This window comes from Pseudophryne corroboree, chromosome 2, assembly GCF_028390025.1.
Source record: "Pseudophryne corroboree isolate aPseCor3 chromosome 2, aPseCor3.hap2, whole genome shotgun sequence".
Lineage (NCBI taxonomy): Eukaryota > Metazoa > Chordata > Amphibia > Anura > Myobatrachidae > Pseudophryne > Pseudophryne corroboree.
In genome coordinates this window covers 832414393-832432274 of record NC_086445.1, presented here as the reverse complement: position 1 = coordinate 832432274, position 17882 = coordinate 832414393, and the positions used below count along the sequence as shown (strand labels likewise).

Genomic DNA, 17882 nt, shown 5'->3' with positions numbered 1-17882 from the left:
TGGGCTTGTTCACGGGAGCCTCAATCCCGCAAGCCCAGCCGTGACTTTATAAGGGATTATGCAAATGAGCAATAATAGTTAGATCAAGCCAATTAATCAGATAGGATCTGTTCATAGGGTTAGGACATTAGTCCTAGCGCCAAGTACTACCAGATTTAGTTCATATGATTGATGTAGAAAATTAAAGTTGATCACTATAAAAAGGATAATTAAATAAAATGAAGGATGAAATAAACCCAGTTAAATCCAAATTTCATAGGGCCCATACAAGCCAGAGGGAGGAGAAAATTGCTGGTTGATTGGTTAATTACATGGATCTCAAATCATACTAATTAATCAAATGAAATCTATTCATGGGTTAAGGACATTGGTCCTGACGCCAATTACTACCCAATTTTAATCCATATACTAAATATAAGAATATAGAGTTAATCCCTATGGATAAATTGGTCGAATAATTGTATAAGATGGTGAAATCAGGTCGTCTGAGATGTCGTACAACCACACAAGGGCCAGAGAGGAGAGAGATTACTAATTATTAAATTAGTTATACAAAACTAGCTACAGATGGAACATTTTGTATGGATATACATATAAATGTATGTGCAGAAAGATTTTGTGCACTATGCATTTAGTTACCAAATGGCCAACAGTAAAAAAAGAAGATTTACTTGTTAATCAATGATGCAATAATATCCTATAATGACTATTGTATGTCCGTTTAATTGTTAAAACATTTTGAAAAGGGTTTTTTTACAAATAAACTGTAGATATACTATAAATAAATTAATTATATGTTCTTTAATCGAGATTAGATGAATTGGATGTGTATGTGAAAGTTGTTGTGAAAAAATTTTTTTTGTGTGAGATTTATAAAAAACTATAGTTAATGAAAAAAACTGATATATAAGTGAAATGATGTGTAAAATAATGAGAGAAACTGAGTGTTGTTGACTGATTTGAAAATATGTTTGTATTAATTAGTGTCAATCTAAAAGTTTATTTTAAGGCAATAAATGTGAAAATACTAGTGAATAATGAAACAGTGAACTGTGAAAAGGGAATAGGTGAAAAGTGAAGAGAGATTGCGTGTTGGTATGTCTTGACAGAAAAGAAGGGGGGTGAGATGAGTGTGAAAGTACAGAAAAAAGGAAGAAGATGTGTGACCAAATAAATATATGTATATATAGAGAGAAATAAATAGAGGGGAAGAAGGTGAATAAATTGATATTAATTGGCCAAATATTTGAGTGAAAACATTTGTTAATAAATATTTAAAATTTAACTTTAACTGATGTGTTCATGTATATATGTAAATACTTGATTGCCTATGCACATAAAATACATGAACAGAGAAATGTTGTGCCTTAAAAGACAAAGAAAAGTATATGGGGAACAAAAAAGCAAATTGATAGGTCAAAAGGCCATGGTTCTTATGCAGATCATGCTCATTCAGTGTACTGAGAGTTATAATATATCTGTCTCTCTCCACGAATCATTAAGGTCAGTAAGTTTTTGTTTTATTTGTTTATTCCAGGAAGACACTATAATTGATGTTCTTATTCAAACCTCGTGGTATCAGTGTCTGTAACTTAAAGATCCATTCTGATTCTTTTTTTTGCAAGCTATTCATTAAGTCTCCTCCCCTTATGCCCATTTTGAGATGTTCCAGGCCAAAGATTCGTAGATCTTGACTTCTACTATTGTGAACCTTTAAAAAGTGCTTGGCAACGGTGGTCAGAGTCTTGAATTTGGCTGCATCTGATTTAGCGTTACGAACATTACCCACATGTTCCAATGCTCTGACTTTGAGCATACGTGAAGTCATGCCCACATATTTCAACTCGCAAGGACATGTAATGCAATAAATTACATTTTCTGTTTTGCAATTGAAATAGTCCTTGATCTGGATGGGTTGATTATGCCTGTCCATGATGACCGTTTGACTTTGAATGTGGGAACAGGCCTTGCAGTTTCCACAAGGGTAACTGCCCTTTAATGATGTATGGGGTCTGGATGGTTCTGAAAAGTGGCTCCGCACCAGTTGGTCTCTAAGATTAGGTGCTCGTCGCCAACTCATATTGATCTTATCTCCTATATGTTCAGAAAGATCATTGTCCATTTGCAGTATATGCCAATGATTTTGTAGAATTTGGCTGGCCTCTTTCCAACTTCCACAGAAGTCACCTATGAACCTCATCACCCCTGCTTTTTTTGGGGCTGGATTCTTTTTGTCCAGGAATATGAGGGATTCACGTTGTATCTTATTCACCTCATATTGGGCTTTTTTAATCAAGCGATTACTATACCCACGTTCCTTAAGTCGACTCCTTAGTTCAACACTTTTTGATTGAAAACTCTGTTCATCAGAACAATTCCGTTTGAGCCGAAGGAATTCGCCCTTTGGGATATTCCTAATGGTCGGCGGAAAATGTGCACTCGAAGAATGGAGCAGACTATTTGTCGAGGTTTCTTTCCTAAAGATTTCTGTGGCAATTTTGTTGTTATCGTCTCGATAGATCCTAAGGTCTAGGAACGAGATACTCGTTCGACTGCTAGCATAGGTAAACTTCAAATTGATGTCATTATTGTTGAGGGTTTGAATATATTCTTCCAGTTTCGTTTCAGGGCCGTCCCATATCATGAAAATATCATCGATGAAGCGCATCCATGTGATGATATGATTGGTGTAGTGTTCTTGATTGTCACTAAAGACAGATTCTCGCTCCCACCAACCTAAAAACAAATTTGCATATGTGGGGGCACATGCCGCCCCCATTGCAGTACCCCTTAGTTGGATATGAAACCGGTTATTGAACAGGAAGTAGTTATGATGTAATACAAATTCCAAAAGTTCCAACAAGAATTCCTGAAATTCACCTATTCCCTCAATCGATAGAAAATATCTCACTGCCATAGTCCCCAAGTCATGTTTTATGGAGGTGTATAGTGCCTCCACATCGAGGCTTACCAAGATGTAGGATTCCTCCAGGTGTACATCATGGAGTTTTCTTAATACATCTGTGGTATCCTTAATGTAGGAAGGAAGAGTCAAGACATGATGTCTCAGATGTACATCCAGAAAGCAACTAGCTTTCTCTAGAAGGCCCCCATTGCCAGATATGATGGGCCTTCCAGGGGGATTTTTGACATTTTTATGAACTTTAGGCAGTAGGTAGAAGGTTGGCGTTCGAGGATGTGGCGTGGCTAGGTATTCCCATTCTCCTTTTGTAATCGTACCCAACTGCAAATGCCTGTCAATTATTCTCTTATATTTTACAAGAAAATTTTGGGTAGGATCAAACAGGGTGGTTTTGTAACAGGAGGTATCATTTAATTGACGATTGGTTTCCCTCAGGTACAGATTGGTAGGCCAAATGACAATATTCCCGCCTTTATCTGAAGGCTTGATTAGAATGTCATCCCAACTTCTAATCTGTTTTAATGCATGCTTCTGTGAATAGGTCAGATTACCTACTTTCCGATGATGTTTCTGTTTCTGGTATAATTTGTCAAAATCTCGTGATACCAGGTTGAGAAAAACCTTTATTTCTGGACATATATGATCTCCTGGAAAGAATGTAGATTTCTTTTTACATGTGGGTCGTTTGTGTTGTGGATCTTGATCCTCTGTAAGATCCACCTGTTCGTTGGCCAGCTCTTCCAAAATCCTGATTGCTTCAGTATCCTGTTGTGATAATACATCTGTGGGTGTGCTGGTTACTTCATCCTTTCTTTGGTTAAAGTATTTGGTTAATAATAACTTACGACCAAAGAGTCTTAAGTTGGTTTCCCATTTGAATGGGTCAAAATTAGTTGTCGGCGAAAAAGAAAGACCCTTTTCTAGGACCGAGATCTGATCGGGAGTCAGGACATGGGAAGATAAATTAATAATTTTAAGTTTGGTTGCTGATACGGTGGAGTTGTTTATTTCTTCCACCTGGATGGATATCGGTGTGGCTGAGGAGATCTCCATCTCTCTCTTCCTCTTCTTCCTTTTGCCCCGCCTTGTTTTAGTTCGTCGGGGCGTCCACGGAAGGTACCCCTGATATCCTCTAAAAAAGAGTTTGATGAGGATGATGCTGTGGTCCGGGAATTGGTATTGCGTCCCTGGTTATAGACCTCTCTGGTGTCAGTATCTTCAGCGTCAGAGGGTTCTATCTCAGATGATGATGGTGTCTGATCAGGTCTCCGTGTATCTCTTTTGTTAGGAAATTTGGTGGTATTTTGAGTCCACTTAAATATATTTCCTGTGAGAAAATCCCTCTTATCCCTGGAAAATTTCGATTTTTTTTCTTTCTATTATCACATCCTCATAGGTCTCCAACTCTTTTTTAATCCTTCCAAATGTATTCTGAAATCCCATGTCTTGTTCCCATTGTTCCAATTTGACTCCAATCTGATCAATTTCTTTAGTACATTCCTCTAATCTCAAGTTGTTATGTTTTATGAGAATAGTCATTAAATCCTGTGAGCATTTTAATAGGCTCATTTCCCACTCCTTGCGTAGGTTCTCACTACATAATTCAAAGGAGGGGAAGAGTTTGGGCCTCAGGCCTCTTGGAGTTATTTTCTGTTTGTTATATTGTTCCAAACTGGTGAGATCCCAGTTGATCCTAATTCGTTTTTGTAGAGTCCTTTTTAGTTGCAGGAGATCGTCTTCCCAATTAGGATCCACAGACAGTTTAGTTAGTTGATTAGGGAATATTCTGTCAATGTCTTCCATCAAACGTTTATTATTCAATTCATTTTTTAAATTGAAATTGCTCATTTTGAGGCTGGGTTTGAAGATTTGAGGCAGAGATTTGGGAACAGATGAAAAAGGAGGGGAATGAATCCCCAAAGGTTTTAGATTGTATCACTTGTTTCTACGGAGAAGCAGTCCGTTGCTGTGCCAGAACTAGAAGCCGAGAATAATCTCGGTAGCGTACGTTTGAAATAGGATTTGTCAGTTCCGCACTAGCAGTGTGCTGTAAAGCCACACTTAGGTATAAACAAATATAAAGATAACCAATATAAACAGTGCTAATGACCAAATCTTTGAATAGCACTTTGATTATTGGTGGTGCTCCCAAAATTACTTTTGTAGATTAACTACACATATAATAGGAAAGGGAAGACAAAAGAAATCCTTTTTGGGAGCACTCTTATTGTTGATTATAATTAATCTAAACAGGTTGATAATGTGATAATGAGTAATCTAAAATTTAGCATTTATTCTGTCCTATCCCTGGACATCAAGGATGCTTACCTGCATGTCCCCATTTACAATCCTCACCAGGAGTACCTCAGATTTGTGGTACAGGATTGCCATTACCAATTCCAGACGCTGCCGTTTGGACTCTCCACGGCACCGAGGGTATTTACCAAGGTTATGGCGGAAATGATGATACTCCTTCGAAAAAAGGGAGTTTTAATTATCCCATACTTGGACGATCTCCTAATAAAGGCACGATCCAAGGAACAGTTGTTAGTGGGAGTAGCACTATCTCAGGAAGTGCTGCGCCAGCACGGCTGGATTCTGAATATCCCAAAGTCACAGCTGGTCCCCACGACACGTCTAATGTTCCTGGGAATGATTCTGGACACAGTCCAGAAAAAAAGTGTTTCTCCCGGAGGAGAAAGCCAGGGAGTTGTCTTCTCTAGTCAGAGACCTCCTAAAACCAAAACAGGTATCGGTGCATCACTGCACGCGGGTCCTGGGAAAGATGGTAGCTTCTTACGAAGCAATTCCATTCGGCAGGTTCCATGCCAGAATTTTTCAGTGGGACCTGTTGGACAAGTGGTCCTGATCGCATCTTCAGATGCATCGCTTGATAACCCTGTCCCCAAGAACCAGGGTGTCTCTTCTGTTGTGGCTGCAGAGTGCTCATCTTCTGGAGGGCCGCAGATTCGGCATACAGGACTGGGTCCTGGTGACCACGGATGCCAGCCTACGAGGCTGGGGGGCAGTCACAAAGGGAAGAAACTTCCAAGGACTATGGTCAAGTCAGGAGACTGCCCTTCACATAAATATTCTGGAACTAAGGGCCATTTACAATGCCCTAAGTCAAGCAAAATCCCTGCTCCTACACCAGCCGGTGCTGATCCAGTCAGACAACATCACGGCAGTCGCCCATGTGAATCGACAGGGCGGCACAAGAAGCAGGATGGCGATGGCAGAAGCCACAAAAATTCTCAGATGGGCGGAGAATCATGTACTAGCACTGTCAGCAGTGTTCATCCCGGGAGTGGACAACTGGGAAGCAGACTTTCTCAGCAGGCACGACCTCCACCCGGGAGAGTGGGGACTTCATCCAGAAGTCTTCCAAATGATTGTAAATCAATGGGGTCGTCCACAGGTGGACATGATGGCGTCCCGCCTAAACAAAAAACTAGAGAGGTATTGCGCCAGGTCAAGAGACCCTCAGGCGATAGCTGTGGACGCTCTAGTGACACTGTGGGTGTACCGGTCAGTTTATGTGTTCCCTCCTCTACCTCTCATACCAAAGGTATTGAGAATAATAAGAAAGCGAGGAGTAAACACAATTCTCGTGGTTCCGGATTGGCCAAGAAGAGCGTGGTACCCGGAACTTCAAGAGATGATCTCAGAGGACCCGTGGTCTCTGCCGCTCAGACAAGACCTGCTCCAGCAGGGCCCCTGTCTGTTCCAAGACTTACCGCGGCTGCGTTTGACGGCATGGCGGTTGAACACCGGATCCTGAAGGAGAAGGGCATTCCGGAGGAAGTCATTCTGACGCTTATTAAAGCCAGGAAAGAGGTCACAGCAACTCATTATCACCGCATATGGCGGAGGTATGTTGCATGGTGTGAGGCCGAAAAGGCCCCAACGGAGGAATTTCAACTAGGTCGATTTCTGCATTTCCTGCAAGCAGGAGTAAATATGGGCCTAAAACTGGGCTCCATTAAGGTACAGATCTCGTCTCTGTCGATTTTCTTTCAAAAAGAACTAGCTTCAGTACCTGAAGTTCAGACATTTGTTAAAGGAGTGCTGCATATTCAGCCCCCGTTTGTGCCCCCCGTGGCACCCTGGGATCTCAACGTGGTGTTGAGTTTCTTAAAATCACATTGGTTTGAACCACTAAAAACCGTGGATCTGAAATATCTCACGTGGAAGGTGGTTATGTTATTGGCCTTGGCTTCTGCCAGGCGAGTATCAGAATTAGCGGCTTTGTCTTGTAAAAGCCCTTATTTGATTTTCCATATGGATAGGGCAAAATTGAGGACTCGTCCCCAGTTTCTCCCAAAGGTGGTGTCAGCGTTTCACCTGAACCAGCCTATTGTGGTGCCTGCGGCTACTAGGGACTTGGAGGACTCCAAGTTGCTAGACGTTGTCAGGGCACTGAAAATATATGTTTCCAGAACGGCTAGAGTCAGAAAATCTGACTCGCTGTTTATCCTATATGCACCCAACAAGCTGGGTGCTCCTGCTTCTAAGCAGACTATTGCTCGTTGGATTTGTAGTACAATTCAGCTTGCACATACTGTGGCAGGCCTGCCACAGCCAAAATCTGTCAATGCCCATTCCACAAGGAAGGTGGGCTCATCTTGGGCGGCTGCCCGAGGGGTCTCGGCTTTACAACTTTGCCGAGCTGCTACTTGGTCACGGACAAACACATTTGCAAAATTCTATAAATTTGATACCCTGGCTGAGGAGGACCTGGAGTTCTCTCATTCGGTGCTGCAGAGTCATCCGCACTCTCCTGCCCGTTTGGGAGCTTTGGTATAATCCCCATGGTCCTTTCGGAGTTCCCAGCATCCACTAGGACGTCAGAGAAAATAAGAATTTACTCACCGGTAATTCTATTTCTCGTAGTCCGTAGTGGATGCTGGGCGCCCATCCCAAGTGCGGTTTATCTGCAATACTTGTACATAGTTATTGTTAACTAAATCGGGTTATTGTTGAGCCATCTGTTGAGAGGCTCTATTGTTTCATACTGTTAACTGTGTTACATATCACGAGTTGTACGGTGTGATTGGTGTGGCTGGTATGAGTCTTACCCGGGATTCAAAATCCTTCCTTATTGTGTACGCTCGTCCGGGCACAGTATCCTAACTGAGGCTTGGAGGAGGGTCATAGTGGGAGGAGCCAGTGCACACCAGGTAGTCTAAGATCTTTCTAGAGTGCCCAGCCTCCTTCGGAGCCCGCTATTCCCCATGGTCCTTTCGGAGTTCCCAGCATCCACTACGGACTACGAGAAATAGAATTACCGGTGAGTAAATTCTTATTTTTCTATTTCCTTTTATTGTATGTTTAAGATCAAGCATTTTCCGTAATATTTTTAATATTTTAGATCTTTATATTTTTAACCACTTTTGTATATTTTATTAATTTTTAGACTGATTCTTCACCTGTATCTTCCTCTTATAATATTTAAATGCCCCTTTTAAAGATAGTGCATTATTTCTATTAATTGTGTTTCTATTTATATATCTTTCAATGTAGTGTCGAGCACTCTCATTTTAAATACATCCCAGGTCAATATTACCCCTTTCACACCGCACATATTGCCCGGTCGACACGGGTCGGTGTGCAGTGTGAAAGCGCCATGGTGGAATTCCCGGGTCGCCTGACCCGGTAATTCAACCCGGGAATAAAGCAGTGTTATTCCCGGTTTGGATACCAGGTCAGTGGCAGCGTAAACAGGTTCACCCGGGACCTGTTCACTAGATAGGGAGAGACGGTGCGGAGATGAGCTCATCTTTCAGCGCCGCCTCTGCTGTCGGCTCCGCCCCCCCCGCTGCTATGGCAACCTGCCTGGCATATTGCCAGGTTACGGGAGCCTGCTGTAGCGTCCAATGACAGATCCCACCTGGAAAGGATCTGTTTCCAATTCCCGGGTAGGATCCGGCATTTGCGGTGTGAAAGGGGTATTGGAATTGTTTCAGAAAGCTTTCTGCAATATCCTGGAGGTGGTATGCGTTCCAAGCAGTTTAACGCATACCAGATGCTAAAACGGGAAGGAAAGTCAGTGGGGGGGTGCGCAGACTAGCGTTCCCACTAGCCAGAATCCCCATAGCCCCAAGCTACTGGTTATAATATTTTTATATAGCACATTTACGGTATAAAATCTCATTGAAATATGACGAGATAATAAAAGTCTGTAAACCTGAAGTAGGAATCACTGTGGCCACTTATTTATTATATATTTGTTTAGATGTTTCATTGTTTAAGAATACAGAATGGATCTATGTGTTTGCTCACCATGTCAACCATAGTAAATACTGCAAATTAGTTTTAACTAGCTTTTCTACCCGTTCTTTGCACGGGAGTTTCTGATTTTCACGGTTGCAAAGATAATTGAGTGTTACAAATTTGGTAAATCTATAGAGATGTAAATTTGAGACGTCTTAATGTAAGTAAATATTAATCCATGGTTCTTGCATTACCCGAGGAGCACCTGTAGCAGATAGATAGATAGATAGATAGATAGATAGATAGATAGATAGATAGATAGATAGATAGATAGATAGATAGATACTGTATTACTATTTTATGTTTATTAATACTCTTTGGGGGGTTTTACTCTGACAAATGGGAATGAAATCACACGTCAGGGCCTCCAGGTAACCTAGGCACAAAGGCAGCAACCCTGTCGATTGAAGCACTGAAGTACTGCTGCCATTAGGTTAACTCCTTGATAATATTACATCAGAGCACAGAGGTCACCCCTAACACCCCCTCCCTCTGCCTTCCCTCACTCCTCTCGGCCACAAGGGACTACCCGCTGCTGGGTCCCGCCACTACCCATACCCGGTTCAGTGACAGGGAGAAGCCCTTGCCTCTGGTGTCTCCAGCATGTTGTTTGTCTCTGGCATTCCCTTTCACACAGGCCGGATGTCGGATGGCTGCTAACGCAGGTCAGGTTCAGACTCTTCCTGTTATTCAGGACGTGAGACTCTGCCTCTCTCCAGGCCTCGGCGCCCCACTCTTTCTGCTGGAGACCTTGGGTGACCAGGGAGACAGAAAAGGCATCTCATTCTCCAGCCCCCAGCCCTATCTGCTGTCAGTGAGTGTGGTGTCCCCAGCAGTGCAGAGTGGCAGAGGAGCAAGGAGGCTTGGAGGGGGGGGGGGATAACCAGCAGAAGGGTAAGGACGGCATGAGAGGTTCACCTGTAGAGGTTTCAGAAGGCCTGGCGGGTGTGAATGGGTCACCAGCTGGAGGGTGAAGAGACCAGGAAAGGAGTGATGCAGTGACCAAAAGTTAGGGCTTATGACCTACGGGGGGCGCACCAAATAACTGCCTTTCCCTGGGTGACAAAATTTCTAACTGATGTGGGCCGAACTTGGACTGAAACGGCATCGGGAGTGTCACTGTTCATCTCTGCAACCCGAAAACTATGTCTATTTACATGTCACCCCCTTCCAGATTGTAAGTCATATGTGTACCAAGTTTGGTGTAAATTGCTCTATGCATTCCAGAGTTATGCTGGAACATACATACACAGATAAACACATACCTACATCCATTTTTATATGGATAGATTGTTACAATTATTTAACACCAAAATGGGAGTAGATGCCCTTTTTCTATTGTCCACTCGGTATACATAAGGGGACCTTCCACCATACACATACACCTTGATAAAGACTGCAAACAGTCGAAACACGTTGGTAGACAGGGCTGGTAACTTCAGCCTTGGCTCAGCGGACTTAAAGCCTGAAAATCTTCCTTATTCATACCCGGGATGGGGGTCCAATATTATACATACATCAGGTACTAAGGCTTCCAGTGTCATCTGAAATCTGGCAAGTACTACAGATGTGCCTCTGCTAAAGTCAGGGCATCTTTTTTTGCCCTAAATGCGTTTAGAAGCAGAGAGATGCGGCTAAGATGCACAAGGAGACTGTGCTGAGTAATTTGATATATGATACTTGTGTATTGTGTGTGACTGAGTCTGTATACTGGGCAGAATAGAACTTATATTAGAAAAAAGCTGCAGCTGCTACATTGTAGCACTTCGTATACAGTCACAGACTCAGTCGCACACAGATACACAAGTGTCATACAGTATATCAAATTAATCAGTGCAGTCTCCTTGTGCGTCCTAGAGTAGTCACGTTTTGTTGCAACTAAAATGCATTTTTGCCAAAAAAGATTCTCATGTGACCTGGCATGCCAAGAGGCCGAAACTGCTTGGCATGACTGCAGCAAAGATATATGAGGACATATCTTTACTAGTCCATGGTGAACTATGGCCCTCATTCTGAGTTGTTCGCTCGCAAGCTGCTTTTAGCAGCTTTGCACACGCTAAGCCGCCGCCTACTGGGAGTGAATCTTAGCTTCTTATAATTGCGAACGAAAGATTCTCAAAATTGCGATTACACACCTCTTAGCAGTTTCAGAGTAGCTCCAGACTTACTCGGCATCTGCGATCAGTTCAGTGCTTGTCGTTCCTGGTTTGACGTCATAAACACACCCAGCGTTCGCCCAGACACTCCTCCGTTTCTCCAGCCACTCCCGCGTTTTTCCCAGAAACGGTAGCGTTTTTTCCCACACGCCCATAAAACGGCCTGTTTCCGCCCAGAAACACCCACTTCCTGTCAATCACACTCCGATCGCCTGAACGATGAAAAAGCCGTGAGTAAAAATCCTAACTGCATAGCAAATTTACTTGGCGCAGTCGCAGTGCGGACAGTGCGCATGCGCACTAAGCGGAAAATCGCTGCGATGCGAAAAAATGTACCGAGCGAACAACTCGGAATGAGGGCCTATGTTTTTTTAACTTGTATGTTTTTTAATAACTGGAGCTTACTTACTATGAGGAGCGCCTTATTGCTTTGTTTGAGGCTTACCTTCATGGGATATGGAAGTTGAAGACTTTTTAAGGCCTCTGATATGCAGTTCAGAAACAGATGCTTTAGTAAGAAGAACCTATAATACAGTCCAGTTGGGGTCAATGAATACTACACAGAAGTGTGCGCTTTCTCTCCTTATTGTCATTTATCTGTTAGGCTTTGATCAATTTTGACCAGGCTTGAGATCACAAACATTGGTTTCAGCACTACCCCAGCAGAAGTAACGCTTTACCTACCACATTCTGTGACTGTATTATTGTGTTTCACTTTCAGGATTATGGAATGTGGGAGCGAGGAGACAAAACAAATCAAGGAATTCCTGAGCTTAATGCCAGCTCGGTGGGGATGGCAAAAGTAAGATGTTATAGTGACCCAGCCAAATCTCATCCTAACCCTCTGTTCCACGCTCAGTGTCTACCCCATCTGCGTCACCGCTGACTTTCTGCCCCTCCCCTTTAGAATGTAAGCTCTCACGAACAGGGCCCGCAACTCCTCATGTTCTTATCCTTTTCTTACTTAAACCACCTTCTACAGCACCAAATGGCATGGTATTCTGCCACCGTGATACTTATTTCACGGTCGTCTGCTGATGCAGCTATGTTTATTTACCCTGTACTTGTCCTATATTGTCTTCAACTGTAAGTCAATGTTTTCCTGTTTGGATTATTCATTTATGTACTCTGTAATTGGGTGCTGCAGATCCCTTGTGGCGCCATATACATAAAGGATAATAATATTAATAATTATAATAATTATAATAATAATAATAGTGTGTGACTTGCCAAACAGCTACTAGGGCTATATACATGCAGTATAAATGACTATTATTGACTCACAGTATGTGGACTTCAGTCCTGAAGCTATGTAAATAGGTATCTGTGGCCACACTTCATGGGCCATACTGCACAGAAGTGCTCATCTAGCTATTGGCCTGCGCAGTCTGGATCACAGAAGAACCAAAACTGGATGGACAGTTTTGGTACACACATGCTATTTGCAGCAAGTTTGTATTAGGCTACAATTTGTTGGCCCCGGTGTGATTTTGGTGACATTGCCATTGGATGTAAAACTGCAATTAGTTTAAATGCACAATTAGGTTGTTTTTGCCTTGAAACGTATATTGCTGCTTTAAAGCTAATGGTTTTCTTGCTAGATCACACTGGAATACAGGTGTAGACTTTATGTAAATGCAAAAGTCTGTTTATGTAAGCAACACATACATGTATCATCATCACAACTGTATGTCTAAATGCAATGTAAATACAGGTATAGAGAAAACACACACTTCAAAAGGAGCAATCTAGTGAGGATATAAGTATAGTTCATTGATAGAACAATGAGTGTATGTTTCTTTAAAGGCTGCTCTAGAAGCTATTGATGAACTTGACCTGTTTGGCGCTCATGGTGGTCCTAAGTCAGTGATTCACGTCCTTCCTGATGACGTAGAGCATTGTCAGGTAAGGGTCACAGAATCTGTGTTTGTCTAGGAAACCGTTATGAAACATATAAGCAATTTCATATCACCCTTTATGCCTACTTTTGCATTTGCGAATGAGAACCATAGCTGTTATTTTATGTATTACAAAGCTTCAGAGTTACACAATTCCAAGCCTTACGGGCCTGGTGAGAGGTGACGTTTTAATGATCATTCCTGACTAATTTGGTGAGTGAGCCACTTATTCACTGATCAGTGTTTAACCATGTCCTAAATGTGACTTTTGTCTGGCATTCAAGGAAGGGAGCTCTGCACCCCTGTCCTATCCAATAACTGGTTAATGTAAATACTTGTGTATTTTAGGGGTAAGTATTAATATACGTTATATGTTAAATCATTTCACATTGGAAAGAGTTGTAAAATTCTGAAGCCCTGCTGATTTTCAATGCGCAATTTGCGCCCTTTACAGTTAACTCATTATATTCTGGTTTGCTGTAAGTCTCCTGTACCAGTTTGGGTCATAATTTCTCATCCTTAGTTAATATTGCTTTGCTGCTAGAAATCAATGTCCATATTGTTTACCAGGAAAAAGCTGCCTTCAGTCTCTGCCACTCCAAGATAGGCATCTAGGCTCAGTGCTACATCCTGTCCTGGACGGTGTATTGCAAAATGATTATATTTAGTTGAACAATAAAAATATAACATCTCTATGTATAGATGTGTCCTCATAAACCGAGCTTTGATATACCGTGAGGCGCGTGATACCTTAGTGTGAATGAACTGCCAGGTAACGTGCGGCTCTACTAGTGCTGGGCATCTGTTTCACATCTTTTTCACCCAAAGTGCAAAGGAGCATGACATGGAAAAAAGCTGCAGCAGCTATATCATAGCACTTTGTATACAGATTCAGACTCAGTCGCACAGAAATATACAAGTGTTGCATATGAAATCAGTGCAGACTGTGCAGTCTCCTGGTGTGTCCTAGTTGCATTGCGATTCAGACGAGAAAGATGACCGGTGCTTTCAGAATCACACGGGACCTGTAGAGAGGGGCTGTCTGGTCCGACTGCAGTAATAGTGTACGAGGACACATATTTAAGAGGCTCATTCCCTGTAATCTGTTACTTTCATTGAATCTAAGAGTTTACTTCACTCTTGCTATCTCACTTCAGTACGCTGCTCCTCAAAACTGTTCATACAAAACACAACACATCCGTACTTGGCAACTATGCCCAATCTCACCAACTGTCATTATGTTTCTAAGTGCTAAGGAGCATCTGGCACTCTAGGGAACTGCAGGCAGACATTAGTGAATTATAGTGATTAAAAATCATCATATACATTTCTCTTGAAATGCGCCTTGCCTGGCCTCCTATTAGACATATACATTATTCATGTACAGGTAGCAATACTTAACAGTCTTTGTTGTTTTTTCTTTTACTTTATTTTGTTTCATACATGTTAGCAGAAATGTTACGTATACCTTTTTTAATGTGGAATACAGACTTACACTTGTGTATTTATCTTTACAGTCAATCCTTTACTCCATGTTACCACGAGCGTCCACCTCCAAAGAGATTGATGCTGGTCTGCTCTCTATTATTTCATATCCGGCATTCGCAGTGGAAGATATAAACCTGGTTAATGTTACCAAAAATGAAATCATCACAAAGCTACAAGTACGATTTCTGTTCTATATACAATATGTCAATTATGTGATATTACTGTGCAATATAGATACAGTATATCTCATAACGGCTGTCTTGCTACTTACTGATTACTCAGTTATCATGTGCAGTCATTTTACCATACTTCATTTGTTTATTATTGTATTGCTATAACATTGTGCAAACAACGATATTGCATTACAGAAGTTGCGTTCTCACATCTCTGCTCATCTGCCTAATTCCCATGTCACAGCCTCACAGCTTCTGAAACGCCTCCTTGTTTTATTGTACTTTCAGGGAAGGTATGGCTGCTGCCGATTTCTCAGGGATGGTTATAAAACACCCAGAGAGGTAAAATTATGCTATAAAGATTTTATTTAGAATTATTGAGATATATGTGTTCCATGGGGGTAATTCCAAGGGGTCTGGGACTCAGGGTCGACAACAAAAAGGTCGACACACCTTAGGTCGATGCCAATTGGTCGTCACACCTTAGGTCAACATGGACAAAAGGTCGACAGGAACAAGGTCGACATGGAAAAAGGTCGACATGGTTTTTTTTATGTTTTTTGGGTGTCGTTTTCTTCGTAGAGTGACCGGGAACCCCAATTAGTGCACCGCTTCGCTCGCCATGCTTCGGGCATGGGGGGGTAATTCCAAGTTGATCGCAGCAGGAATTCTGTTAGCAATTGGGCAAAACCATGTGCACTGCAGGAGGGGCAGATATAACATGTGCAGAGAGAGTTAGATTTGGGTGGGTTATTTTGTTTCTGTGCAGGGTAAATACTGGCTGCTTTATTTTTACACTGCAAATTAGATTGAACACACCACACCCAAATCTAACTCTCTCTGCAAATGTTATATCTGCCTCCCCTGCGGTGCACATGGTTTTGTCCAATTGCTAACAAAATTCCTGCTGCGATCAACTTGGAATTACCCCCTATATGAACAGACATTACACATTCTTTTATTTCCTCATTGCGATGTTTTTGTTGTTGCCGTTGTTCTTGCATGTTTCTATATAACGCATAGCACAAAATATAAGGATAGATTGTTGCTAGCTATAAATATTTAGACTTCATGCACATGGGTGGTCATTCCGAGTTGTTCGCTCGCTAGCTGCTTTTAGCAGCATTGCAAACGCTAGGCCGCCGCCCTCTGGGAGTGTATCTTAGCTTAGCAGAATAGCGAACGAAAGATTAGCATAATTGCTACTAAATATTTTCTTGCAGTTTCTGAGTAGCTCCAGACCTACTCCTAGATTGCGGTCAGCTCGGTCCGTTTAGTTCCTGGTTTGACGTCACAAACACACCCTGCGTTCGGCCAGCCACTCCCTCGTTTCTCCAGACACTCCCGCGTTTTTCCCTGACACACGTGCGTTTTTTAGCACACTCCCGGAAAACGCTCAGTTACCACCCAGAAACGCCCTTTTCCTGTCAATTACTCACCGATCAGCAGTGCGACTGAAAAGCGCCGCACGATCAACAGCAAAACTGCTAAGTTTTTAGTTAAATAACTAAACACATGCGTGCTGCGTACCATGCGCATGCGCACTTAGCAACAAATCGCAGCATAGCGAAAATCGGCAACGAGCGATCAACTCGGAATGACCACCATGGTCCAATGTGTCTTTGCAGGTGCCTAGCACAGCACCAGTGTGTCACTTTATGTTGCTTCTCCTTCAGTCCGAGGCCGATTATATCTTGTGACCCAAGTGCCAGGATCACTTCCAATTTGGCTACAGACAGGGTTTTGCCAAATTGCACAGCACCACTCATTGTGCCCTGTCACTTTCTGACATGTTAGTGCAGTCAACAGATCACCAGGTGACCACACATACAGGACAGCAGCAGATTTAGGGGTCTATTTACTAAGCCTTGGATGGAGATAAAGTGGCCGGAGATAAAGTACCAGCTAATCGGCTCCTAACTGTCATGTCACAGACTGTATTTGAAAAATGTCAGTTAGGAGCTGATTGGCTGGTACTTTTATCTCCATACACTTTATCTCCATCCAAGGCTTAGTAAATAGACCCCTTAGGGTTATGAAGAGGACGATTGTCTGGCTGCTTTTTGCCAGGTCATTCTCGGCAACCATACTTGTTTTGGTACAATACAGATCACATCGCAATTTCAGGTGAATTTACCAGAGCTAATGGCAATACCTACACGTGTGCCATTCATTTTTCTGACTGTAACTACCTGGGCTGTTGTAACATTATCTGATTAGTAACAATAAAGCTGTTGCATTTCACTGAGAATAGAGAAGTAGGTATAGTAGGTTGCGGTCAGGGACTGTTGTACAGAATGAGTCTGTGTTTGTACATGTCTTTCTATGTTTTCCACCTCATGCATAGGGTCATGGCTGTACCTATAGTGTGAGCAGGAGGTGCCATTGCTATGAGGCCCAGAGGCTAGGGGGCCCAACTCAAATGCACACAGATCATATAGTTGTCTACCAAGCATTGCATCATTACAAACTGGCACACTACAGTTGGGCAAATATGTACTGGGGGCACTGTGTGGCATAATGTGAACTGAGGGCACTGTGTGGCATAATGTGAACTGGGCACTGTGGCATATTGTGTACTAGGGGCACTGTATGGGATAATGTGAACTAGTATCACTGTGTGGCATAATATGATCTAGGACAGTGTGGGATAATTTGAACTGGGGCAGTGTATGACAAAATGTGAACTGGGGCACTACTATGGGGCAGAAAATAAACTAGGGCACTACTACAGGGCATAAAATGAACTGGGGCACTACTGTGGGACATACAATGATCTAGGGCACTGCTATGTTTCATAAAATGTGCAACTGCTGCAGAGAGAGGTGACTCTCTTAAAGCGTTGAGGTCTCTCCTAAAATGTTGCTATGGGGCCCACAGACTTTTGGCTGTGCCCGTGCGTATAGTTAAGGACTACGTATATGGCATCAGGAAATAGATCCAATTAATAGAAAATCCAGATTTTGACCTA

At 42.4% G+C, this 17882-nt stretch overlaps 1 protein-coding gene across 3 annotated transcripts in view; it reads left to right on the top strand.

Annotated features, from left to right (window-relative positions):
* Positions 1 to 17882, top strand: part of PHKA2 (phosphorylase kinase regulatory subunit alpha 2) — a 212000-nt gene that overhangs the window by 64354 nt on the left and 129764 nt on the right. For all 3 annotated transcript variants that reach the window (XM_063955725.1, XM_063955724.1, XM_063955723.1), the window contains exons 7-10: positions 12074 to 12154; positions 13159 to 13257; positions 14768 to 14914; positions 15200 to 15253. In XM_063955725.1, the coding sequence (XP_063811795.1) occupies positions 12074 to 12154; positions 13159 to 13257; positions 14768 to 14914; positions 15200 to 15253 (381 nt within the window). The remainder of the gene's footprint in view (positions 1 to 12073; positions 12155 to 13158; positions 13258 to 14767; positions 14915 to 15199; positions 15254 to 17882) is intronic.